The 27,413-nt window shown below is 48.5% G+C and overlaps 1 protein-coding gene across 1 annotated transcript in view; it reads right to left on the bottom strand.

Annotated features, from left to right (window-relative positions):
• Positions 1–27,413, bottom strand: part of dhrsx (dehydrogenase/reductase (SDR family) X-linked) — a 242,398-nt gene that overhangs the window by 94,249 nt on the left and 120,736 nt on the right. The window contains exons 2-3 of the mRNA XM_078402052.1: positions 19,457–19,564; positions 13,536–13,604 (exon numbers count right to left, since the gene is read on the bottom strand). Of these exons, the coding sequence (XP_078258178.1) occupies positions 13,536–13,604; positions 19,457–19,564 (177 nt within the window). The remainder of the gene's footprint in view (positions 1–13,535; positions 13,605–19,456; positions 19,565–27,413) is intronic.

Below are 27,413 nucleotides of genomic sequence, written 5' to 3'. Positions count from 1 at the left end.
ACAGAACCCAATTAACCTACAAACGTGTACATCTTTGGAATGTGGGAGGAAACCAGAGCACCCGGGTAAAGCCCACGGGGCCACAGGGAGAAAGTACAAACTCCGTACAGACAGCACCCGTAGTCAGGATTGAACATGGGTCCTTGGTGCTTAGGGTTGCCAACTGTCCCGTATTAGCCGGGACATCTCGTATTTTGAGCTAAGTTGGTTTGTCCCGTACGGGACCGGCCTTGTCCCGTATTAGGCCCGGGGGTGGCGCTGTAGGCCCAGACGCTATAGGCCCCGACAATGTAGGCCCCGACACTGTAGATCCCAACAGTTTATGTCCCGACACTCTCGTTTTCCGACATTTTAGCTCCGTACTGTGTAGGTCCGGAGGCCCGGGCGCCGCCTGACGGAGGTTGCCTAGCAACACGCCTCCCGGCCCGGGCAGCCGCCATTGGTGGAGCGGGAGCACGTGGCCGCTGGCTGGGTGAGGTCACATGGGGCGTGGGGCGGTGACGCCATCTTGTCCCGTATTTGGGAGTGAGGAAGTTGGCACCCCCTATTGGCGCTAGAAACCTGCAACTCGTACCCCTGTACAATGACAATAAAGATATATTGTATTAGACAGACAATAGACAATAGACAATAGGTGCAGGAGGAGGCCATTCGGCCCTTCGAGCCAGAACCGCCATTCAATGTGATCATGGCTGATCATTCTCAATCAGTACCCCGTTCCTGCCTTCTCCCCATACCCCCTGACTCCGCTATCCTTAAGAGCTCTATCTAGCTCTCTCTTGAATGCATTCAGAGAATTGGCCTCCACTGCCTTCTGAGGCAGAGAATTCCACAGATTCACAACTCTCTGACTGAAAAAGTTTTTCCTCATCTCAGTTCTAAATGGTCTACCCCTTATTCTTAAACTGTGGCCCCTTGTTCTGGACTCCCCCAACATTGGGAACATGTTTCCTGGATCTAACGTGTCCAACCCCTTAATAATCTTATACGTTTCGATAAGATCTCCACTCATCCTTCTAAATTCCAGTGTATACAAGCCTAGTCGCTCCAGTCTTTCAACATATGACAGTCCCGCCATTCCGGGAATTAACCTAGTAAACCTACGCTGCACGCCCTCAATAGCAAGAATATCCTTCCTCAAATTTGGAGACCAAAACTGCACACAGTACTCCAGGTGCGGTCTCACTAGGGCCCTGTACAACTGCAGAAGGACCTCTTTGCTCCTATTGTATTGTATTGTACCGCTGCGCCATCAGTTCATTGATTTAGATGCACATTCCTGAAACATACTGCTCGCTCCTGTCAAGTCGACATCATTCATCTTGCTGGATGTAAATCCCAAGCACAGACTTCGACAGAAAACCTGGCCTAGATTTAGCGGTGGTAGGGGAGAGTAATTATTTCATTTCCCAGTCATTAGTTGGGGAACAAAGCTGTCGCCATTTGAAAATAAAGAGAAATGGCAGGAAACAGAAAAAAAAAGCCCTTGATTAATGCGTGTGACATGTTTGGAATGGGAAGGCTCTGGATAATGTGGTCCCAAGATAATAGCATTTTCGATTGTGGAAATGGCCTTACCTTTCAGTAATATCCACTCATACATCAAAATCAAAGCCCATGATATGTGTAATATCCTTCGGAAATCATCACTGGTTTTCCATAGTTTCATAGTAGTCGTGTCAAGGGTATATTATTGTAAATGACAAGTTATATTCGATGTAGGGCGGCACGGTAGCGCAGCGGTAGAGTTGCTGCTTTACAGCGAATGCAGCGCCGGAGACTCAGGTTCGATCCTGACTACGGGTGCTGCACTGTAAGGAGTTTGTACGTTCTCCCCGTGACCTGCGTGGGTTTTCTCCGAGATCTTCGGTTTCCTCCCACACTCCAAAGACGTACAGGTATGTAGGTTAATTGGCTGGGTAAATGTAAAAATTGTCCCTAGTGGGTGTAGGATAGTGTTAATGTGCGGGGATCGCTGGGCGGCACGGACTTGGAGGGCCGAAAGGCCTGTTTCCGGCTGTATATATATGATATGATATGATAGATACAATAATGTAGATACAATTATGGGAGGCATGGATAGGCCAGGCAATCAGGTTGTTCCTGGTTACTAGATAGATAGTGCCTTGGAATAAATATCACCAGCAATGTGTCCTTGATCAGCCACATCACCAACAAGCATCAGGTTACTAAATATTATAACATACAAATGCAAGGGCTGCACGGTGGCGCAGCGGTAGAGTTGCTGCCTTAGAGTGCCAGGGACCCGGGTTCGATCCTGACTACGGGCGCTGTCTTTAACGGAGTTTGCACGTTCTCCCCTGTATGCAAAACAAAGAATCTCACTGTGACATCACATGCGACATCACATGTTACAAGAAGCATTCATTCATTCATTCATTCATACATTCAGAAAGCTTCATTTACACCTGGAAGCACAAAGAATTTCAGATGCTGGTTTACAAAGAAAGATGCAAAGTGCTGGAGTAACTCAGCGGCTCAGGCAGTATCTCTGGAGAATGTGGATAGGTGATATTTCTGTTGGGGACCCTTCTTCAGACAGATTGATAGCTAATTCAGTCAGGCCTGCTTCATCTGTCTATTCCCTTACTCCATCCCATTACAACCTTCTGTCTTCTGACTTAATAAATCACTGTTGTCTTTTATTCGGGAGCCCTTCTTGTGTTGAGGTCCAAGAGGGGTCACGGCCTGAAAGATCACCCATCCATGCTCTCCGGAGATGCTATCTGATCCGTTGAGTTACTCCAGTTTAGTTTGGTTTAGAGACACAGCTCGGAAACAGGCCCTTCAGCCACCGTGTCCATGCCGACCAGCGATTCTCGTACACTATCCTACACACACTGGGGACAATTTCCACTTATACCAAGCCAATTATCCTACTAACCGAAGATAGATACAAAAAGTTGGAGTAACTCAGCGGGACAGGCAGCATCTCTGGAGAGAAGGAATGGGTGACGTTTCGTCTGAAGAAGGGTCTCGGCCCGAAACGTCACCTAGTCCTTCTCTCCAGAGATGCTGCCTGTCGCGCTGAGTTACTCCAGATTTTTGTGTCTATCTTCGGTTTAAACGTATAAGATTATTAAGGGGTTGGACACGTTGGAGGCAGGAAACATGTTCCCAATGTTGGGGGAGTCCAGAACCAGGGGCCACAGTTTAAGAATAAGGGGTAAGCCATTTAGAACAGAGATGAGGAAAAACTTTTTCAGTCAGAGAGTTGTGAATCTGTGGAATTCTCTGCCTCAGAGGGCAGTGGAGGCCCATTCTCTGAATACATTCAAGAGAGAGCTAGATAGAGCTCTTAAGGATAGCGGAGTCAGGGGGTATGGGGAGAAAGCAGGAACGGGGTACTGATTGAGAATGATCAGCCATGATCACATTGAATGGCAGTGCTGGCTCGAAGGGCCGAATGACCTCCTCCTGCACCTATAGTCTATTGTCTATTGTCTATTGTCTATTGTCTAAACCAGCATCTGCAGTTCCTGCCTACACATTTCGTCTGCTCCACTGCAAAATCTCCTCAAGGTATCCTACTAACCTGTACATCTCTGGAGCGCGGGAGGAAACCGAAGATTTGGGACAAAGCCAACACAGATCACGGGGAGAAAGTACAAACTCTGCCCAGACAGCACCCGTAGCCAGGATCGAACCCGGGTCTCTGGCGCTGTAAGTGCTGTAATGCAGCAACTCTACCCCTGCGCCTCAGTGCCGCCCACCCTACCTACATGTGCCACAATCCTACGCCTCAGGCACGTTAATGGCTCTGAGGAATGGTTGCAACTCACAAAGATTCATTGGTAAGCTCTAAATTCCATAGCCATCCCACAGGTGGAACAATGATAGATTTGCCTACCATGCGGCAAGTTATAAATATGATGAAAATACATTTCTGACCTCCTCGGAATTTTAATTACGTTTCTCCTCAAGCTTGGTCTCGCGCTCCACACAATGAGAATAACATGAGTGATTTATATCCTTTCATTTGCCAGGTTTTGATTTATGTAAAGCAGTGACTCACTCCAACAGCTTTAAGGGTAAATGATCTGTTAAAGAAATGTGTAAAGAAATATTTTCCCAGATACATTCACAACTAATCTAATGGCGGTGCTGCATTAATGGCTTCCAGGAAGTCCTCTTTACAGAAGGCAAACAAATAAAAATACTTAACTGGAGAAGCTGGAGAATGGGGTTGAGAGGGAAAAGATACATGAGCCATGATTGAATTTAGTTTAGTTTATAGATGCAGCGCGGAAACAGGCCCTTTCGGCCCACCGGGTCCGCGCCGACCAGCGATCCCCGCACATTAACACTATCCTACACCCACTAGGGACGATTTTTACATTTACCAAGTCAATTAACCTACATACCTGTACGTCTTTGGAGTGTGGGAGGAAACCGAAGATCTCGGAGAAAACCCACGCAGGTCACGGGGAAAACGTACAAACTCCGTACAGATAGCGCCCGTGGTCGGGATCGAACCCGGGTCTCCGGCGCTGCATTTGCTGTAAAGGGCCTGTTCCACTTGGGCGATTTCTTTTGGCGACTGCAGCCGACTGTCAGTCGTAGCAGATCGCCAAACTTTTCTTTTACCCGGCGACAAAGACCACGACAATGCTGAGTCAGGTCGAGATTACAGCGTCTTTGGAAACATCGCGAAATTACCACGCTGTCAATGCTTCGCCGGCATCCTAATTTTCGCTGAAATCACTGACAAGTCGGTAAGTACTTGAGAGTTTTGAACTATAACATCTTGTATCTGGGCGGCACGGACTGACTGGGTGGCCTGAAGGCCCTGATTCAACGCTGTATCTCGAAACTAAACTAAACTAAAGGGTTGTTGTGATATTGCTGGGATTACTTTGTGTATCCAAGAACTACTTTGTATGGCTGTGTATATAAGTGATGGGTGTGATTAGGCGGTCACTCTGGATCCAGGCGGCCTTGGAATAAACAGCCTGGAGTTAAGCTCCACCATGATAACATCATAAACATGTGTACTCGTGGTCCTTCCAGAGTCACAACAAAGGTACAACAGGTACCGGACCACGAAGTACAACATGGTGGCAGCGGCTTGGTGTTTCGCCTAGGGGGGGAATGAAGCATGCCCGAGCAGAAAAGGTTAAAAAAAAAAAGAGCCCTGAAGGGAAACAAAACGAAAGAAAAGTTTCCAGCTCGGTATGGGACGTTTGGAGTGTATCCCGACAGGGCCAGTGTGAGTTGGTATAGTTACCTGCTCAGTAGTCGGCGCCGAGTTGCCGACGTGACGCTGCAAGCTGCTGGGGCCCACGTCGCGCCCCAGCACCTGTGTAGGCCCGAGATTAGAAGCCTGCGACTGCTTCGCGGGGGAGAGACCGGGAGATCCGACACACGGAGATGTGCGGTGACCGGGGAAGACCGACACCCATGGAGGTGTGCGGCGACCGGTGGAGACCGGCACCCATGGAGGTGTGCGGCGACCGGAGGAGACCGGGAGACCCGACACCCACGGAGGTGTGCGGTGACTGGGGAAGACCGATACCCACGGAGGTGTGCGGCGACCGGGAGGGCCCTGGAGGAGACCGACACCCACGGAGGTGTGCGGCAACCGGGAGAGCCCCGGGGGAGGCTGACACCCACGGAGGTGTGCGGCGACCGGGAGACCCGACACCCACGGAGGTGTGCGGTGACCGGGGAAGACCGACACCCACGGAGGTGTGCGGCGACCGGGAGAGCCCTGGAGGAGACCGACACCCACGGAGGTGTGCGGCGACCGGGAGAGCCCTGGAGGAGACCGACACCCACGGAGGTGTGCGGCGACCGGAGGGGGTCGGCGACCGGAGGGACCGACCACCCGCGGAGGTGCGACGGCGGTAAGGCCGAGGCACTACATACTCACCCAGGTGCGTCGACCGTAGAGTCGGGACGGCCCTGGGCCCGAGGCAGCTGCCGGGAGCACCTGTGGGCGGAGCCGGGAAGCACCTGTGGGCGGGGCCCAGCAGTGGGAGCCCAGCAGTGGGAGCCCAGCAGTGCCAGCCCAGCAGTGCCAGCCCAGCAGTGCCAGCCCAGCAGTGCCAGCCCAGCAGTGGGAGCCCAGCAGTGCCAGCCCAGCAGTGCCAGCCCAGCAGTGCCAGCCCAGCAGTGGGAGCCCAGCAGTGCCAGCCCAGCAGTGCCAGCCCAGCAGTGCCAGCCCAGCAGTGCCAGCCCAGCAGTGGGAGCCCAGCAGTGGGAGCCCAGCAGTGGGAGGCAAATCATGGTGGTGGAGCTCTAGAGCCTACACTACGTTTGATCTACACAGCACGTCTTCTTGAGGGGAAGATATGGAACAAAATGAATATTTTGTGTTTAATGACCTGTGTAGTGATCTGTGTAATGAAAGCTTAATGTATTATATTTGATGCTTTTGTATATATGTATATATCTGTGGAGTGACCACCCGGAGATGAGTGACCACCCGGAGTGAGTGACCACCTGGAGATGAGTGACCACACGGAGATGAGTGACCACACGGAGTGAGTGACCACACGGAGTGAGTGACCACCCAGAGATGAGTGACCACCCGGCGATGGGTGAAATTCCGCAGAGGAGTGACCACAATGATGGCGAAAAAAGCAATTGTGTTTAATTGTGTTTAGTTGTGCTATTGATTTTGTTTGCAAAAAGCAATGGTGTTTCGGTTTTCTTTGTTAAATATATTTTAGCCCTCGAATGGTAAAGAAAACAATTTTATATAAGACAAGGGGATGTTGTAATATATAAGACAAGGGGGATGTTGTGATATTGCTGGGACTACTTTGTGTATCCAAGAACTACTTTGTATGGCTGTGTATATAAGTGATGGGTGTGATTAGGCGGTCACTCTGGATGCAGGTGGCCACGGAATAAACAGCCTGGAGTTGAGCTCCAGCAATGTAACCTTTTACACAAGTGTACTTGTGGTCCTTCCAGAGTCACTAAAGGTACAACAGGTACCGGACCACGAAGTACAACAAGGGTCTCGACCCAAACTCTTATCTTGCAGAGTCATAATGTGTTCTCCAGAGTAAGACCCACAAGGCCACAGATCAATGCTGTAATGTGGGTTTAAGTTGGGGGGCAATTTTTTAACTATAGACAATAGACAATAGGTTCAGGAGGAGGCCATTCGGCTCTTCGAGCCAGCACAGCCATTCAATGTGATCATGGCTGATCATTCTCAATCAGTACCCCGTTCCTGCCTTCTCCCCATACCCCCTGACTCCGCTATCCTTAAGAGCTCTATCTAGCTCTCACTAGCACCAACACAATCAATTGAATCATAAACCTTCCACAATTCTACAAATGTCTTTTCATATAAGCATGCTTTATAGCTGTGGTGTTCTGGAGAGATTAACAGCAGCTTGCATGCACATTAAAGGGGTTTTTTTCCGTTAAAATCCTGGATGCTAATCTGATAAGTGTTTCCTTTCAATGTTCAAGGTAGCTCTCACAAAACGTCACTGGCTGATGAAACTAATCTGTACTATCTGAAATGAGGCTGCCCGAAATACAACCAAAGCTAGATGTGGGCAGAACCTTTAAAACAAGAATAAGCACCGGTTGTTTGGCCGGTCAAGAGATTAAACTTTAAAATGCAGCCCCCCCCAAACAATAAAACAGAATATGACAGATGGGAAAGGTCTTTCAATCTCCGTCGGTTCATTCATTGGGGGCGGCGCGGTGGCGCAGCGGTAGAGTTGCTGCCTCACAGCGCCGGAGACCCGGGTTCGAGCCTGACCACGGGCGCTGTCTGTACGGAGTTCGTACGTTCTCCCCGTGACCACGTGAGTTTTCCCCGGGTGCTCTGGTTTCCTCCCACACTCCAAAGGCGTACGGGTTTGTAGGTTAATTGGCTTTGGTAAAGATCGTAAATTGTGGTGCTGGCTCGAAGGGCCTAATGGGCTCCTCCTGTACCTATTTTCTATTTTCTATGTCCCTGGTGTGTAGGGCAGTGCTAGTGCATGGGGATCGCTGGTCGGCACGGACTCGGTGAGGTGAAAGGCCCGTTTCCACGCTGTATATCTATGCGAAATTAAACTAAATTCACCCCTGTTCATAAACTCATTTCATTGTCTCCAGTGAGCGATTTCAGCAGCTCAAAACAATTCTCCATTCCCTGCCAGTAACATGCTTAAGGATCAACATGGATTTTGTGACACACCAGTGCCTACTCCACAGCCCTCCTGATTAATCACATCTTTTGCCATCTTTAAAACAAAAGAGAAAGTGATTTTCATTGATACAGTTTTCGCATTTCCAAAAAGCACTTTAAATTAATGACTGTGGGCGACTCTGCTTTCTAAGTGCTTTCACTCCTTTAGTGTTGGCAAAGTAGAGGTCAACTTGCACACCGCGCTTCCATACAATCCCCCACGGAGCACGTAATGGAGAAAATAATACACAGAAGGTATTTATTTCACAAAATGCTGGAGTAACTCAGCGGGTCAGGCAGCATCTCAGGAGAGAAGGAATGGGCGACGTTTCGGGTCGAGACCCTTCTTCAGACTGATGTCAGGGGGGCGGGACAAAGGAAGGATATAGGTGGAGACAGGAAGATAGAGGGAGAACTGGGAAGGGGGGAGGGGTAGAGAGGGACAGAGGAACTATCTAAAGTTGGAGAAGTCAATGTTTATACCGTTGGGCTGCAGGCTGCCCAAGTGAAATATGAGGTGCTGTTCCTCCAATTTTTGGTGGGCCTCACTATGGCACTGGAGGAGGCCCATGACATAAAGGTCAGACTGGGAGTGGGAGGGGGAGTTGAAGTGCTCAGCCACCGGGAGATCAGGTTGGTTAAGGCCTACATTTTGTCCTTTTTTTATACTTCGGGACCGCAACGATGAGGTTTACTTTATTAGTTAGTGACAATCATTCGAACATTATTAGGATTATTGATTTAAATTTTAATATGTCAAACACTACAAAAGAACCATTTACGACTCCAATTGTAAATGGAGGTCATAAACATGCTTTTTAACGAGCACCTACCAAATAAATAGATGCCTGAAGCACGATAGAACCAATGAAAACAATTTTAAGTGTGTCACTGATTCAATGTACAAAATCTGAACACTATAAACAAAACCATTATAATGGCCAGATTATCCAGTTTTAAGAGATATAAAGATCAAAGCGTTCTTACTGTCAAGCCCCTAAAAGCAAATATTTATCCCTCTTTTCCAGTTTTTCCAGCATTTGCGATTTTATATTTCAAGTGGCGGCGGAAGTGTTAGATGTATGAAATAGCCTATCTTTAGCTGTGTATATGTGGGGGGGTGGTGGGAAGGTGGGGGAAACCTTTTAAAAAATCTCTTCCTCAACGGAGATGCGACCCTTTCCGAGTCGTATCTCCGTTTGCGCTTAAAAAAAATTTTTAAACGCGGGGCCTTCCATCGCCTTCGGGGCCTTCCATCGCCCGGTGCGGCTCGGCCGCTGGTCTTAACAGTGCCCGGTGCGGCTCGGCCGCGGGGCCTTCCATCGCCCGGTACGGCTGTGGGATGGTTCAACACCAGGTGCGGCTCGGCCGCGGGGCCTTCCATCGCCCGGCGCGGCTCGGCTGCGGGACTTTACATCACTGGTGCGGCTCGGCCGCGGGGCCTTCCATCGCCCGGTGCGGCTCGGCCGCGCGACTTTACATCGCTGGTGCGGCTCGGCCGCGGGACTTTACATCGCTGGTGCGGCTCGGCCGCGGGGCCTTCCATCGCCCGGCGCGGCTCGGCCGCGGGACTTAGCTGCGCACGGTACGGCCGCGGGGCCTTCCATCGCCCGGCTCGGCCGCGGGATGTTTCAGCGCCCGGTGCGGCTCGGCCGCGGGGACTTGGGCGTGGGGAAGAGAGCGGAAGTTTTGTTGCCTCCATCACAGTGAGGGGGTGTTTGGAGTCACTGTGATGGATGTTTGTGTTGGGGTTATGTGTCTTGTGTTTCTTTTTTTTGTGTGACTGCTGGTAACGTAATTTCGTTCGGTGCCTCGGTACCGAATGACAAATAAAGCTCTGTATTCTGTATTCTGTATTCTGTATTCAATGCACAAAGCATAATGTTCGACACAAGTTAAGATGATCGCCATCAAGGAAACAGGGCATCTTTCTCCGACTGCTATGTTTTTGTTCTCAGTGAAACACAGAAAAATAGAAACAGAGAATATAGGTGCAGGAGTAGGCCATTCGGCCCCTCGAGCCAGCACCGCCATTCAATATGATCATGGCTGATCATCTAGGATCAGTACCCCGTTCCTGCTTTTCCCCCATATCCCTTGATTCCATTAGCCCAAAGAGCCAAATCTAACTCTCTCTTGAAACCATCCAGTGAATTGGCCTCCACTAACTTCTCTGGCAGAGAATTCCGCAGATTCACAACTCTCTGGGTGAAAACGTTTTTCCTCATCTCAGTCCTAAATGGTCTACCCTTTATTCTTAAACTGTGACCCCTGGTTCCGGACTCCCCCAACATCGGGAACATTTTTCCTGCATCTAGCCTGTCCAATCCTTTAAGAATTTTATATGTTTCTATAAGATCCACTCTCATCCTTCTAAATTCCAGTGAATATTAGTGAAATTATCCTCCAGGCAGAAATTCGTGCCCCATATATCTTCTTTAAACTTTGCCCATTTCACCTTGAAGCTTTGCCTGTCAGTCTTTGACATTAACACCCTGGGAAAAATGTCCGCCCTGTCTATGCCCCTCGCACGTTTATATACTTCTGTCAGGTGTCCCCCTCAACCTCCAGTGCTCCAGGGACAACAATCTAAGTTTGCCCAAACTCTCATTAAAGCTGAAATATATTCAAAATGTTGGAGTAACTCAGCAGGTCAGACAACATCTCCAGAGAAAAGGAATAGGTGACGTTTCAGATAAGAACCTTTCTTCAGACTCTTCCCCAACCAACAATGGGCCATTGTGGGCTCCACCCTTCCTGAGCTGAGGCCATCTCTTGTCAGCCCTGTTTTGTTCTGGCCTTTTCCAGCCTCCAGTTTCCCCCCCACCTCCCCCCCCCCCACCTTCCCCCCCCACTCCCCCCCCACCTCCCCCCCCCCCTCCTCCCCCCACCACCACCTCTATCTGAAGAAGGGTTCCGACTGAATCATCACCTATTCTTTTTCTCTAGACATGCTGCTTGGCCCGCAGAGTTACTCCAGCATTTTGTGCTTATCTTCGGTATAAACCAGCATCTGCAGTTCCTTCCTACACTGTCCTTATAACTGATACCCTCTAATCATAACTGCATCCTGGTAAACTTCTTCTGCACCTTCTCCAAAGCCTACATGGGGGAAAGATTTAATAGGAACCTGAGGGGTAGCTTTTTCACTCAAAGGGTGGCAGATGCATGGATCGAGCTGCTGGAGGAGGCAGTTGAGGCAGGTACTATCGCAACGTTGAAGAAACATTTAGACAGGTACATGGATAGGACAGGTTTAGAGGGCGATGGGCCGAATGCAGGCAGGTGGAACTAGTGTAGATGGGACATGTTGGCCGGTGGTGGCAAGTTGGGCCGAAGGGCCTGTTTCCACACTGTAAGATTCTATAACTCTATGCCCTTCCTGTAAATTATGTAAATGGTTAAAAACCTCGAATATTGAGGAAAATTGTTCTATATTCTGTGGAATTTAGAGAAATAGATGGTATTCTCCTTAAAAAAAACATAACATTCTCAGAGGATGGCAAGGTGGATGCAGGAGGTTGATTGGGACATCTATGAATCAGGGATAGACACAAAATGCTGAGGTAACTCAGCGGGACAGGCAGCATCTCTGGATAGAAGGAGTGGGTGACGTTTCGGGTCGAGACCCTTCCACAGACCGATCCTCAGGGGAGTGGGCAGGACAGAGATAAAGTGTGGTCGGAGACAGTAAGACTTGTGGGAGAACTGGGAAGGGGAGGGAATGGAGAGAGGGGGAGAGAGAAAGCAAGCGCTGCTTGAAGTTAGAGAAGTCAATGTTTAAACCACAGGGGTATGAACATTGACTTCTCTAACTTCAAGTAGCCTTCAAGAGAGAAAGTGGAGTCGACGTAGAATATCAACTCTGGTCTGACAAGCGATCACCCCATTCACTAACACTATCCTACGGCACGGTGGCGCAGCGGTAGAGTTGCTGCCTTACAGCGAATGCAGCGCCGGAGACTCAGGTTCGATCCTGACTACGGGCGCCGTCTGTACGGAGTTTGTACATTCTCCCCGTGACCTGCGTGGATTTTCTCCGAGATCTTCGGTTTCCTCCCACACTCCAAAGACGTACAGGTATGTAGGTTAATTGACTGGGTAAATGTTTTAAAAAATTGTCCCTAGTGCGTGTAGGATAGTGTTAATGTGCGGGGATCGCTGGGCGGCGTGGACTCGGTGGGCCGAAGGGCCTGTTTCTGCGCTGTATCTCTAAATCTAAAAAAAAAATCTAAAAACCTACACAGTGGGGACAATTGACTATTTTTTAGAAAACCAGTTAACCTACAAACCTGTATGCCTTTGGAGTATGGAAGGAAACCGGAGCAACCGGAGAAAACCCATGCGGTCACAAGGAGAACGTACAGACTCCGTGCAAACAGCGCCGGTAATTAGGATGAAACCCTGGTCTCTCCAGTTGTAAAGGCAGCAGCTCTACGCTGCACCATTGCACCACACTGAGATCACTGGTTGGCGTGGATTCGTGGGCCGAAGGGCCTGTTTCCACGCTGCATCCCTAAAGTCTAAAGTCATCGGATCCTTCACGCAGAAGTTCTTTAGTTATAGGAGCGGAATTAGGCCATTCGGCCCATCAAGTCTACTCCGCCATTCAATCATGGCTGATCTATCCATGATCAGCCATGATCATATTGAATGGCGGTGCAGGCTCCAAGGGCCGAATGGCCTACTCCTGCACCTATTTTCTATGTTTCTATCCCTCCCTCCTAACCCCATTCTCCTGCCTTCTCCCCACAACCCCTGACACCTTTACTAACCGAGAACCTGCCTATCTCTGCCTTAAAAATATCTATTGACAGCCTCCACAGATTCACCGCCCTGTGGCGCAAGAAATTCCTCCTCATCTCTTATCTAACGGTACATCATTTTATTCTGAGGCTGTGCCCTCTGGTCCTAGACTCTTTCCACTAGTGGAAACATCCTCTCCACATCCACTCTATCCAGGCGTTTCACTATTCGGTACGTTTCAGTGAGATTCCCCCCCCCTCATCCTTCTCGACTAGTCCTGATGCATAATCAAGGAACCACTGCAACGACTGTTTGTCCTCTACAGTTTGATCGTGAGGTGCTTTAAACAAGCCAATGGAGTTCTCTTTTAACAGTGCTTTGAGCTACAGATTGAGAGGACATTTCAAAAACATTGTAATAGTTTGACATTGTCAGTGACTCATCTCGGGAACATTAGGTAATGGTGCTGCTGAGCTCCTAACGTCTTTCCAATATCCTTAGAGGCTACTATGAATCTCCCAAGAAACTTCCATACCTGTCCCCTCTCATCTCCAAATGAGAATATTAACGTGGTACAAGATGTTCCATAAAATCCAGATGCTTCATATCATATGCTGCGATTTACCTTTGCTATTGCCAGTTTCTTGGATAATTCTCTCCACAGACTGCTGCCCTGATTCTTCACAATTGCCAGCTGGAAAATACAATGGAAACACAAAAGTTACCAAAGATTCTGTCTTCATTCTCACAGGACTTAGTTCAGTTTAGTTTAGTTTAGAGGTACAGCGCGGAAACAGGCCCTTTCGGCCCACCGGGTCCCCGCCGACCGCGCCGAGGGGGTATGGGGAGAAGGCAGGAACAGGGTACTGATTGTGAATGATCAGCCATGATCACATTGAATGGCGGTGCTGGCTCGAAGGGCCGAATGGCCTACACCATTGTCTATTGACCACGATCCCCGCACATTAACACGTTCCGAAACCACTAGGGACAATTTTTACATTTACCTAGCCTTCTTCTTCTTGCGTTTGAGGCAGCAGAGGTTATGTAACGCCCTCCAGGCGCTGTAGCCAGTGCAATGTGCTATTGTCGAGGGCCGTGAGGTCTACCCCTCCACCAGGGGGACGGAGGACAGTGCAGTCGAACATGCCGTGCTGCGCTGTTTGCTGGTCTGCTCCACACACGCAGGCTGCTGATGGACGCAACCCCCAACGATGCACGTTGGCGTCGGACCGGCCAACCCCTGTGCGGAGCCGGTTCAGGGCGACCCACTCTTTGCGGGGCGTGTCCGAGCCGGGTGGGGCTGTGGTGTTCGGTGCGACAGTGAATTGAGAAGGTGGCGATGTCAGTTCCCAGCTGGTTCTCCATGCTCCTAGTATGTTGGAACCGGAGCCACAGAGGGTCGCTGCATGACGGGAGAAAGGGCGACGAGACGACAGGCGTTGAGGTCCCAGTTGCTGTGAATCCCGGGCGAGGTGGTGCAAAGGATGTTTGGCAAAGGTCCGATGGGGCCTTGCACACCAGCCTATGAGTGAAGAACTCTCTGCGAAGCTTGGCGGGTGCGATACCTGCGAGCACCGGCAGGAGATCCGTGGGAAGAGGGCGTAGGCAGCCAGTGATGATCCGCATGGTGTCGTTGAGGGTGGCGTCTAGCTTGCTGGTATGAGCGCTGCGGCACCATGCTGGGGCAGCGTACTCAGCGGCGCTGTACACCAATGGAAATTGGCATTTACCCAGCCAATTAACCTCCTACGTCTTTGGAGTGTGGGAGGAAACCGAAGATCTCGGAGAAAACCCACGCAGGTCACGGGGAGAACGTACAAACTCCGTACAGACAGCGCCCATAGTCAGGATCGAACCTGGGTCTCCGGCGCTGCATTCGCTGTAAGGCAACAACTCTACCGCTGCGCCACCGTGCCGCTCTTGGAGCTGCTTCTGGCTCTTCTCCCATCGGGCAAAGTATAGAGTGTGAAAACGCACACCTCTAGGGACAGTTTCTTCCCAGCTGCTATCAGGCTAATGAACCAACCTACCAACAACTAGAGAACAATCCTGAGCTACTATCTACCTCATTGGAGACCCTCGGACATTCTTTGATCAGACTTTACTGTGCTTTATCTTGCACTAAATGTTATTCACGTTATTCCCTTTATCATGTATCTGTGCACGATGGATGGCTCAATTGTAATCATGTCGGGACAATGCACAATTATACCAAGCCAATTCACTGACAAACCTGCACGTCAATAGACAATAGACAATAGGTGCAGGAGGAGGCCATTCGGTCCTTCAAGACAGCACCGCCATTCAATGTGATCATGGCTGATCATTCTCAATCAGTACCCCGTTCCTGCCTTCTCCCCATACTCCCTGACTCCGCTATCCTTGAGCTCTATCTAGCTCTCTCTTGAGTGTGGGACAGACGTCTTTGGAGTGTGGTAGGAAACCGGAGCTCCCGGAGAAAACCCACGCAGGTCAGGGGGAGAACGTACAAACTGCGTACAGACAAACACCCGTGGTCAGGATCGCACCCGGGCCTCTGGCGCTGTAAGGCAGCAACTCTACCGCTGCGCCACCTCGGTGCAGGTGACAATAATAAACCAATCGAAAACGAAACCTGTCGATGGCAGGTAAAACGGTGATAGACAATAGACAATAGACAATAGGTGCAGGAGTAGGCCATTCAGCCCTTCGAGCCAGCACCGCCATTCAATGCGATCATGGCTGATCACTCTCAATCAGTACCCCGTTCCTGCCTTCTCCCCATACCCCCTCACTCCGCTATCCTTAAGAGCTCTATCCAGCTCTCTCTTGAAAGCATCCAACGAACTGGCCTCCACTGCCTTCTGAGGCAGAGAATTCCACACCTTCACCACTCTCTGACTGAAAAAGTTCTTCCTCATCTCCGTTCTAAATGGCCTACCCCTTATTCTTAAACTGTGGCCCCTTGTTCTGGACTCCCCCAACATTGGGAACATGTTTCCTGCCTCTAATGTGTCCAATCCCCTAATTATCTTATATGTTTCAATAAGATCCCCCCTCATCCTTCTAAATTCCAGTGTATACAAGCCCAATCGCTCCAGCCTTTCAACATACGACAGTCCCGCCATTCCGGGAATTAACCTAGTGAACCTACGCTGCACGCCCTCCATAGCAAGAATATCCTTCCTCAAATTTGGAGACCAAAACTGCACACAGTACTCCAGGTGCGGTCTCACCAGGGCCCGGTACAACTGTAGAAGGACCTCTTTGCTCCTATACTCAACTCCTCTTGTTATGAAGGCCAACATTCCATTGGCTTTCTTCACTGCCTGTTGTACCTGCATGCTTCCTTTCATTGACTGATGCACTAGGACACCCAGATCTCGTTGAACTCCCCCTCCTCCTAACTTGACACCATTCAGATAATAATCTGCCTTTCTATTCTTACTTCCAAAGTGAATAACCTCACACTTATCTACATTAAACTGCATCTGCCATGTATCCGCCCACTCACACAACCTGTCCAAGTCACCCTGCAGCCTTATTGCATCTTCCTCACAATTCACTCTACCCCCCAGCTTAGTATGATCTGCAAATTTGCTAATGGTACTTTTAATCCCTTCGTCTAAGTCATTAATGTATATCGTAAATAGCTGGGGTCCCAGCACCGAACCTTGCGGTACCCCACTGGTCACTGCCTGCCATTCCGAAAGGGACCCATTTATCCCCACTCTTTGCTTTCTGTCTGTCAACCAATTTTCTATCCATGTCAGTACCCTACCCCCAGTACCCTACCCCCAGGATGGAGCGTTGCTGTCATGAGTGCCGCGTAAAGCTACAGAGTTTTAATTAAGCCGCAGTGTCGTGACTGCTTGCCGCAACATAAACCTTCCCTGTGTTGGAGCGGCAATGTCATTTGGTGATGCCCCTCAATGCCAAATTCAATTTAACAGTGGCACTTGCTCTGACTAATCCACCTGATTGTCGATTCCTTACGGCAGCCTGCAAAGCTACGATGTGACTTATCAGAATCGCCAGACTCTCCTTGGGGCAGCAACAGAAATTGCACTTCTGACAAAATATTTTTCCAAGGTAGCCCTCAGCACCCTGGACTAATGATAGGGCGAAATTGGAAAGATTGAAACTTGATGCTTGAAGCCTCAACTGCTTCGGGTAGAGATCTTTACTTCTACTTTAATTTAGAAACACAGAGCGGAAGCAGGCCCTGCGGTTCACCTAGACCGCGCCGACCAGTACACTAGCTCTACCCTACACACTTGGAACCGTTTTACAATTTTACCGGAAAGCCAATTAACCTACAAATCTGCACGTCTTTAGAGTGTTGGAGGAAGCTCGGAACTGTGGGAGAAAACCCACACAGGTCACGGGGAGAACGTACAAACTCCACACAGGCAGCAACCGTAGTCAGGATCGAACCCGAGACTCCGGTGCTGTGAGGCAGCGACTCCACCGGTGGGCAGAGCAAGCAGTGGGAAACACCCACTTCAATTCTCAACAAGTTATCTCTTAGATAAAAAAGCAACTCCTTCAAATTAAAATTCATTTTGATTGATTTGACTGAATGATCTGACATCGAAACAGGTCTTGTGGCCCACCAAGATCACGCTGACTATCGGTCACCCGTTCACACTAGTTCTACGTTATCCTACTTTCTCATCCATGCCTTACACATTTAAGGGCAATTTACAGAGACCTATTAACCTATATGTCCACACGTCTTCGGGATATGGGAACGAAACATAGAGAGAAACTCAACACTGGGGGCTGGAAACTCTACAACTTTCCAATTTCCAACTCTACAACTCTCAGCAGTAGAGTTGCTGCCTTACAACGCCAGAGACTCACTACGGCTGCTGTCTGTACGGCGTTTGCACGCTCTCCCCCGTGACCGCGTTTTTTTTCCTACAGGTGCTCTGATCGCCTGCACTGAGTAGCTCCTTCAGCGGCAGACTCCTTCACCCCAAGTGCGTGAAGGAGAGATATAGGAGGTCCTTCCTTCCCGCTGCTGTGAGACTGCACAACCAGCACTGCTCCCAGCAGACGAGTATAGGAGCAAAGAGGTCCTTCTGCAGTTGTACAGGGCCCTAGTGAGACCGCACCTGGAGTATTGTGTGCAGTTTTGGTCTCCAAATTTGAGGAAGGATATTCTTGCTATTGAGGGCGTGCAGCGTAGGTTTACTAGGTTAATTCCCGGAATGGCGGGACTGTCATAAGATTATTATTAAGAAACGTATAAGATTATTAAGGGGTTGGACATGTTAGAGGCAGGAAACATGTTCCCAATGTTGGGGGAGTCCAGAACCAGGGGCCACAGTTTAAGAATAAGGGGTAGGCCATTTAGAACAGAGATGAGGAAAAACTTTTTTAGTCAGAGAGTTGTGAATCTGTGGAATTCTCTGCCTCAGAGGGCAGTGGAGGCCAATTCTCTGAATACATTCAAGAGAGAGATAGATAGAGCTCTTAAGGATAGCGGAGTCAGGGGGTATGGGGAGAAGGCAGGAACGGGGTACTGATTGAGAATGATCAGCCATGATCACATTGAATGGCGGTGCTGGCTCGAAGGGCCGAATGGCCTACTCCTGCACCTATTGTCTATTGTCTATTGTCATATGTTGAAAGATTGGAGCAACTAGGCTTGTATACACTGGAATTTAGAAGGATGAGAGGAGATCTTATCGAAATGTATAAGATTATTAAGGGGTTGGACACGTTAGAGGCAGGAAACATGTTCCCAATGTTGGCGGAGTCCAGAACAAGGGGTCACAGTTTAAGAATAAGGGGTAGGCCATTTAGAACTGAGATGAGGAAAAACTTTTTCAGTCAGAGAGTTGTGAATCTGTGGAATTCTCTGCCTCAGAAGGCAGTGGAGGCCAATTCTCTGAATGCAATCAAGAGAGAGCTGTATAGAGCTCTTAAGGATAGCGGAGTCAGGGGGTATGGGGAGAAGGCAGGAACGGGGTACTGATTGAGAATGATCAGCCATGATCACATTGAATGGCAGTGCTGGCTCGAAGGGCCGAATGGCCTCCTCCTGCACCTATTGTCTATTGTCTAAAACTGATGACAATTTATGTATCTTTTATTTATAATGAATGATCTCTTGCTCTCTTGTTATCCACTTTGCTGCTGTAACACTGTAAATTTCCCCGGTGTGGGAACCAATAAAGGAATATATTATTATTATTATTACATCCCAAAGTCGTGCAGGTTTGTAGGTTAATTGGCTTTTGTAAATTGCCTCTAATGTGTAGGATGCAAAACTTGAATAACCTAGAACTAATGCATGGGTGATCGTTGATCGGCATGGATTCAGTCAGTTATAGGGTGTAGTCAGTGTGTGTCTGTAAAAAACATTGAACCTGGTTGACTGGAACTATCAGACAGCAGTTTTATAACTATGGTTTACATTATTAACCGAAATAAATGATAACTACGAAAGGATATTATGGATTTTAACCATTTGAGGGGGAAAAAATAGTCACAAAGTGCTGGAGTAACTCGGTGTCCCTGATAACTTCAGGAGCAATTACATGAGAGAATCACCTATGATCACGTGCATTCCCAGCCTTGATAGATGCTTTGCCGTCTCATAGCCAATCCCCTTTGCACCGCCTGTCACAATGGCAACTTTCCCATTTTGTGCTGGTAAAACTGCAAGAGAGGGAATATAATTTTGGTCACACAATACCACCATTTATGCAGAATAACCGTACAAGCAGTACAATGTTAAAACAAAAGCAGTACAATGTTGTACAATACAGTATTGTGTACAGTTCTGGTCTCCTAATTTGAATTGTGTACAGTTTTGGTCTCCCAATTTGAGGAAGGACATCCTTGTAATTGAGGCAGTGCAGCGTAGGCTCACTAGATTGATCCCCGGGATGGCGGAACCGACATATGAGGAAAGATTGGAAAGACTGAGCTTGTATTCACTGGAGTTTAGAAGGATGAGAGGGGATCTTATAGAAACAGATAAAATTATAAAAGGACTGGACAAGCTAGAAGCAGGAAACATGTTCCCAATGTTGGGCGAGTCCAGAACCAGGGGCCACAGTCTTAGAATAAAGGGGAGGCCATTTTAAAACTGAGGTGAGAAGGACCTTTTTCACCCAGAGAGTGGTGAATTTGTGGAATTCTCTGCCATATATATACATATCCGCACACATACGAACACATAAAAAACAAACGACAATAATAGTGCAATAATAACAATAATAATCTGTGTAGTTCAGAGCTTATTTGAGGTGGTTGTGCTTATTGGCCTGATGGCTGGTCCTGAACCTGGAAGTTACAGTTTCCAGGGTCCTGCACCTTGTTCCCTAATGGCAGGGGTGAAATGAGAGTGCAGCCAGGGTGGTGTGGGTCTCTGATGATGCTGGCTGCCTTTCCCGGTAAAACCCTTCGATGGTGGGGAGGTCAGCACCCTTGATGGACTGGGCAGTGTTCACCACTTTTTGCAGTCTTCTTCTAGTGTTCAAGGCTCTCTGCTGCGCTCCTGTAGAAGTTCAAGAGAACTCAAGAGACCCTTTGGGTGAGTTCACCTCTGTGTGTGTGTGTGTGTGTGTGTGTGTGTGTGTGTGTGTGTGTGTGTGTGTGTGTGTGTGTGTGTGTGTGTGTGTGTGTGTGTGTGTGTGTGTGTGTGTGTGTGTGTGCGCGTGCATGTGCGTGTGTGTGTGCGTGTGCGTGCGTGTGCGTGCTTGCGTGCATGTGCGTGTGTGTGCGTGCTTGCGTGCATGTGTGTGTGCGTGCTTGCGTGCATGTGTGTGTGTGTGCGTGTTTGCGTGCATGTGCGTGTGTGGTTGTGTGTGCATGCTTGCGTGCATGTGTGCGTGTGTGTGTGCGTGCTTGCATGCATGTGCGTGTGTGCATGTGTGTGCGTGCTTGCATGCATGTGCGTGTGTGCATGTGTGTGCGTGCTTGCGTGCATGTGCGTGTGTGCATGTGTGTGCGTGCTTGCGTGCATGTGCGTGTGTGCATGTGTGTGTGTGTGCTTGCGTGCATGTGTGTGTGTGTGGTTGTGTGTGTTCGTGCTTGCGTGCATGTGCGTGTGTGCGTGTGTGTGTGTGCGTACTTGCATGCATGTGCGTGTGTGCATGTGTGTGTGTGCTTTCGTGCATGTGTGCGTGTGTGTGTGCGCACCAGTGTATTCATTATTGATCCGATGTCATGAATGACACCACATTGTGAAAGAAAATAACTGCAGATGCCGGTACAAATCGAAGGTATTTATTCACAAAATGCTGGAGTAACTCAGCAGATCAGGCAGCATCTCAGGAGAGAAGGAATGGGTGACGTTTCGGGTCGAGACCCTGTCCACATTGTGAACATATGGTAGATGCATACAAATAGAATTTGATTTAATCCTGCAAGATCAAGGATTATTTGGTTTATATATTTTTGTCCCATTAATGAGTAGAAAGTTCTTTAGTCACAGGATGCATTTAGGCCGGCACTTTGATGCATTAGAAACATGCCTCTTGGCGTGTTTACATATTCATGCATACAGTGGTTAGTTGTGTGCTTTTGATATGTGCTAAGACAACAGAAGCCTTTGGCGAAATCATTTGTCAACTGTTATTTTGCAAAAAAAAAACACATTTATTTGTAGGGTTTTGTGCACGACAACATTTGTCATGGCAAGAAATAATTGCTGGTGGCAAGTTTTCTGACAGACACCATGGCAGTTTCAAGCTTTACTTGAGAAGTGGTGAAGAAAGTCAAGATTGAAAAGGGCTGGACGATACAATCCGATAAGATAGAACTTTATTTACCCCAGGAGGGAAATTGATCTGCCAACAGTCATCAAAACACAAAATACATGAAACATGAAATTAAAGTGACGAGTGGAAAGAATTGGGATGTGCTAAGATTGGGAAGGGCAGTCAGTCTCAGTCTACCCCACGACAGAAGGGGGAGGGGTTGTACAGTTTGATAGCCACAGGGAATAAGGATCTCCTGTGGCGTTCTGTGCTGCATCTCGGTGGAACCAGTCTGTTGCTGAAGGTGCTCCTCAGGTTGAGTGAGCAGTGTGTCATGGAGGGGAGGGGAGGGGGTGAGCCGTATAGTCCAGGATGCTCCGCAGTTTGAGGAGCATCCTCCCCTCCAAGGACGCCTCCCGTGAATCCAACTCCGACCCCAGGACGGAGCCAGCCTTCCTGATAAAACTTGGTACTATCTCTACCCAGAGAATATATGGCAGAGTAAATGGAATACACCCTACCAAAGTGTGCAGTCGTGCGTTTTGGTAGCAGGAATAAAGGCGCAATTATTTTCTAAATGGGGAGAGGATTCACAAATCGGAGGTGCAATGGGACTTGGATGTGCTGGTGCAGGATTCCCAAAAGATAAATTTGCACGTTGAATCGGTAGGTGCAGGAGTAGGCCATTCGGCCCTTCGAACCAGCACCACCATTCAATGTGATCATGGCTGATCATTCTCAATCAGTACCCCGTTCCTGCCTTCTCCCCATACCCCCTGACTCCGCTATCCTTAAGAGCTCTATCTAGCTAGCTATCGAGCTCTATCTAGTAAGGAAGGCAAATACAAAGTTATCATTCATTTTGAGAGGACTGGGTTAATATATGATGAGCATTTGATGGCACTGGGCCTGTGGTCACTGGAGTTCAGAAGGATGAGAGGGGATCTCGCTGAAACTTACCGAATAACGAAGGACCTGGATAAAGTGGACGTGGAGAGGATGTTTTTCACTATAGGGAGAGTCTAGGACCAGAGGGCACAGCCTCAGAATAAAAGGAAGTGCCTTTAGAAAGATGAAAAGGGATTTCTTTAGTCAGAGGTGGTGAAACTGTGGAATTCATTGCCAAAGATGGGTGTGGAGACAAAGTCTGGATAATTTTAAAGCAGAGATTAGCAGGTTCTTGATTATTAAGATGTCAAAAGTTATGGGGCCTAGGCAAGGGAATGGGGTGGAGAGGGAAAGATAGATCATCATAACTGATAGGAGCAGAATTAGGCCATTCAGCCCATCAAGTCTACTCCACCAATCAATCATGGCTGATCTATCTTTCCCTCTTAATCCCATTCTCCTGCCTTCTCCCCATACCCTCTGACACCCGTACTAATCAAGAATCTATCTATCTCTGCCTTAAATTTATCCACTGACTTGGCCTCCACAGCCGTCTGTGGCAAAGAATTCCACAGATTCACCACCCTCTGACTAAAGATATTCCTCCCCATCTCCTTCCTAAAAGACCATCTGTGGAATTCTCTGCCTCAGAAGGCAGTGGAGGCCAATTCTCTGGATGCTTTCAAGAGAGAGTTAGATGGAGCTCTTAATGATAGCGGAGTCAGGGGGTATGAGGAGAAAATTATCCAGCGGCACGGTGGCGCAGCAGTAGAGTTGCTGCCTTACAGTGAATGCAGCGCCGGAGACTCAGGTTCGATCCCGACTACGGGCGCCGTCTGTACGGAGTTTGTACGTTCTCCCCGTGACCTGCGTGGGTTTTCTCCGAGATCTTCGGTTTCCTCCCACACTCCAAAGACGTACAGGTGTGTAGGTTAATTGACTGGGTAAACGTAAAAATTGTCCCTAGTGTGTGTAGGATAGTGTTAATGTGCGGGGATCGCTGGGCGGCGCGGACTCGGTGGGCCGAAGGGCCTGTTTCCATGCTGTATCTCTAAAATCTAAAAAAAAATCTTTTAAAAAAAGGCAGGAACGGGGTATTGATTGTGAATGTCAGCCATGATCACATTGAATGGCGGTGTTGGCTCGAAGGGCCGAATGGCCTACTCCTGCACCTATTGCCTATTGTCTATAGTTTCTCCGCTGACTGGGTAGCACGCAGCAAAAAGCCTTTTCGCTGTACCTCGGTACACGTGACAATAAGCTGAACTAAACCTTCAAGGTTAAAAACCTCACAAAGCTTCGGCAAAATGTGGAACCTACTGCTTGGGACCACTGAAGCAGCTTTTCCCCCGATCCATCACGAGGCTCACATCGGCGATGTCTAAGATTGCAGATCAGTGTGTGTGACTGATGACTCATAATAAACTATAACTATAGCTATAACTTCGACAAAACAAACACCAACGTCACAGTTTAACCTGATTTATCCGCATTTCAAAACGCGGGGATGAAGGAAGGCGGATCAGCAAAGTTACAACAAGTAATCAAAACTGTAACGACCTTTAATCGATTCCATTTTCCTGGTTAATCCATTCTCTCTGCTTTGTCAGTTCGCCTGGACCATCGTTTTAGCTTCAAATTCAATTTCAGCGATGGGTAGCATGCACCCAGTCAGATTGGAAGGGAACGAGTCTGAACTTTATGCACAGGGACAGGTTCTCATCTTTCAGAACAAAATCAAAACATTCAACGCCATTTGAAGTGAAGAAATATAATTGAATTAGGTCCTGCAGTAAAATAAAAACATTCGGAAAGCTAGCTGCAAGACTATGCTTTAAGCAAAACCCTGACACCATGGATAATGCAAACTCGCATGCCGTATAATCTGAGCCGACTACATTTAGCATAGCATTAGTCTCCTGGATCTCACAAGCTCAACTTCAAAAATCAGAGATACAGTGCGGAAACAGGCCCTACAGCCCACCGAGTCACATTCTGAGGAAGGGTCTCGCCCCGAAACGTCACCCATTCCTTCTCTCCTGAGATGCTGCCTGACCTGCTGAGTTACTCCAGCATTTTGTGAATAAATACATTAACATCCAAGTCAGTTATATATGTCACAAACAACAGAGGTACCAGTATAGATCCCTGTAGAGAACTCCATCACGGGAGCTTTTATACCCATTGACAGACTGTTGATGGTGCTGGTCTTTGAGTTGAGATTTAGTTTAGAAGTGGCGGCACGGTGGCGCAGTGGTGGAGTTGATGCCTTACAGCGCAAAAGACCCCCGGGTTCGATCCTGACCACGGGTACCGTCTGTACAGAGTTTGTACATTCTCACCTTGACCTGCGTGGGTTTTTCCCGGGTCTCCGGTTTCCTCCCGCACTCCAAAGACGTGCAGGTTTGTAGGTTAATTGGCGTTGGCAAAATTGTAAATTGTCTCTAGTGTGTGTAGGATGGTGTCAGTGTTTGCGGGGATCGCTGGTCGGCGCGGACTCGGTGGGCCGAAGAGCCTGTTTCCGTGCTGCATCTCTAAACTAAACTCAACTAAAATGTCCACTCGAAGGTGGATGTTGGCGGATATTTTCACCACTCAGCCGCAGTGCAGCACACCTGACAGTGTATACGCGGGTCATCATGAACCATCAGCCCAGATTGTTGTGTTCGAATGTTTACTTGCAAGTTAAGGGCAGCACGGTTTGCGCAGCGGTAGAGCTACTGCTTGGCAGTGCCAGAGGCCCGGGTTCGATCCTGACTACAGGTGTGTAAGAAAATAACTGCAGATGCTGGTACAAATCGACAGTATTTTTTTCACAAAATGCTGGAGTAACTCAGCGGGTCAGGCAGCATCTCGGGAGAGAAGGAATGGGTGACGTTTCGGGTCTTCTGAGGAAGGGTCTCGACCCGAAAAGTCACCCATTCCTTCTCTTCTGAGATGCTGCCTGACCCGCTGAGTTACTCCAGAATTTTGTGAACTGACTACAGGTGTTGTCTGTACGGAGTTTGTATGTTCTCCCCGTGACACTGTGTGAGTTTTCCCGGGATCTCTGGTTTCCTCCAAAGACTAATTGGCTTTGGTAAAATTGTAAATTGTCCCTAGTGTGTGTAGAATAGTTTTAATAGAAACATAGAAAAAAGATGTAGGAGGAGGCCATTTAGCCCTCTGAGCCAGCACCACCATTCATTGTGATCATGGCTGATCATCCACAATCAGTAACCCGTGCCTGACTTCCCCCCATATCCCTTGATTCCACTAGCCCCTAGAGCTCTATCTAACTCTCTTTTAAATTCATCCAGTGAAATGGCCTCCACTGCCTTCTGTGGCAGAGAATTCCACAAATTCACAGCTCTCTGGGTGAAAAAGTTTTTTTCCTCATCTCAGTTTTAAATGGCCTCCCCTTTATTCTTAGACAGTGTGGCCCCTGTGCGGGGATCGCTGGTCGGTGCGGACTTGGTGGGCCGAAGAGCCCCCTGTTTCCGCACTGTATCTCTAAAATAAACTGAAGAGGGGTCTCGATCCGAAACGTCACCCATTCCTTCTCTCCGAAGAAGCTGCCTGTTCCGCTGAGTTACTCCAGCATTTTGTGCCTATCTTTGGAAGTTAACCAGCATCTGCAGTTCTTTCCTACACGTAAACTAAACTAAAATGGCCACTTAAAGGCGGATATTTTCGACACTCCACTAGAGAGTGTCTAGCTTCAAGTTTCTGGGCACTAACATTTTGGAGGACCTAACATGGTCCAATAACACTGCTGCGCTGGTCAAGAAGGCACAGCAACGACTGTTCTACGTAAGAACACTGAAAAAGTCTGGTCTACCCCAACAGCTGCTGACGACATTCTACCGCTGCACCATAGAGAGCATCCTAACACATGGCATCCCTGTGTGGTACCTCAGCTGCACGGAGGCAGAGAGGAAAGCTCTTCAGCGGGTAGTCCATAGAGCTCAGAGGACCATCGGAACACAGCTAGGGCATCTACAACACACGATGCCTCAGAAAAGCCACCAGCATCCACAAAGACTCTTCACACCCCTGCAACAGTCTGTTCGAACTCCTTCCATCGGGCAGACGATACAAGGCCTTCTACGCCCGCACCTCCAGACTCAGGAACAGCTTCATCCCCAGAGCCATAGCTGCTATGAACCGGTCCTGCTGGGCCGGATGGTCACATCGCACAGTGAACCGGCACAGATCTACTTGCACTTTATTCTGTTTTAAAACTGTTACAATTTGTTTCGTTGGGTTGTTGTTGTTTAAATTAATTAAATTATTGCATCGTATGGGAGGCGCATTCCCAATCTCGTTGTACCCCTGTACAATGACAATAAAGATGTATTGTATTGTATTGTATTGTTTTGTATTGTATACGCCTGTCATAATGAACCGTCGGCCCAGATTGTTGTGTTCAAACGAAACGTACTTGCAAGACTTGAGTACAGCTCTCTAAAGGAGAGGCAAGGATGACACTCACGGGGCCGTGCTTAATGTGACTGGATGCTGGAGTGCCATTCTCCACTGAGGAACCAGGCAAAGCTTTTCCAATTCTTTGCTAAGTAGCTTCCTCAGAGGATACAAGATAACTGAGCATAAACATTCACTTTAAGCTTGGCCGCTCTGCAGCCACACACACATTCGTGGGTAAACCATCAGACATGTAAGATTAAATGACGCCCTGGTGCCCAATCAATACCACAAACAGCAGGTTGCAGCTCATCTCAGAATTGGAGATTGCAGGGTTACATTGCCCAGAGCTTCTTTGGATAGAACGTAGAACAGTAACAAAAAGGGTCTGGACCCGAAACGTCACCCATTCCTTCCCTCCAGACCATTCTTCAGCCTTTTTTTTAAATAGATTTTTTAGATTTAGAGATACAGGCACAGAAACAGGCCCACCAGGTCCGTGCCGCCCA

This window comes from Rhinoraja longicauda, chromosome 7 (assembly GCF_053455715.1).
Source record: "Rhinoraja longicauda isolate Sanriku21f chromosome 7, sRhiLon1.1, whole genome shotgun sequence".
NCBI classification, from domain to species: Eukaryota; Metazoa; Chordata; class Chondrichthyes; order Rajiformes; family Arhynchobatidae; genus Rhinoraja; species Rhinoraja longicauda.
This window is presented reverse-complemented; position numbering and strand designations above follow the sequence as displayed.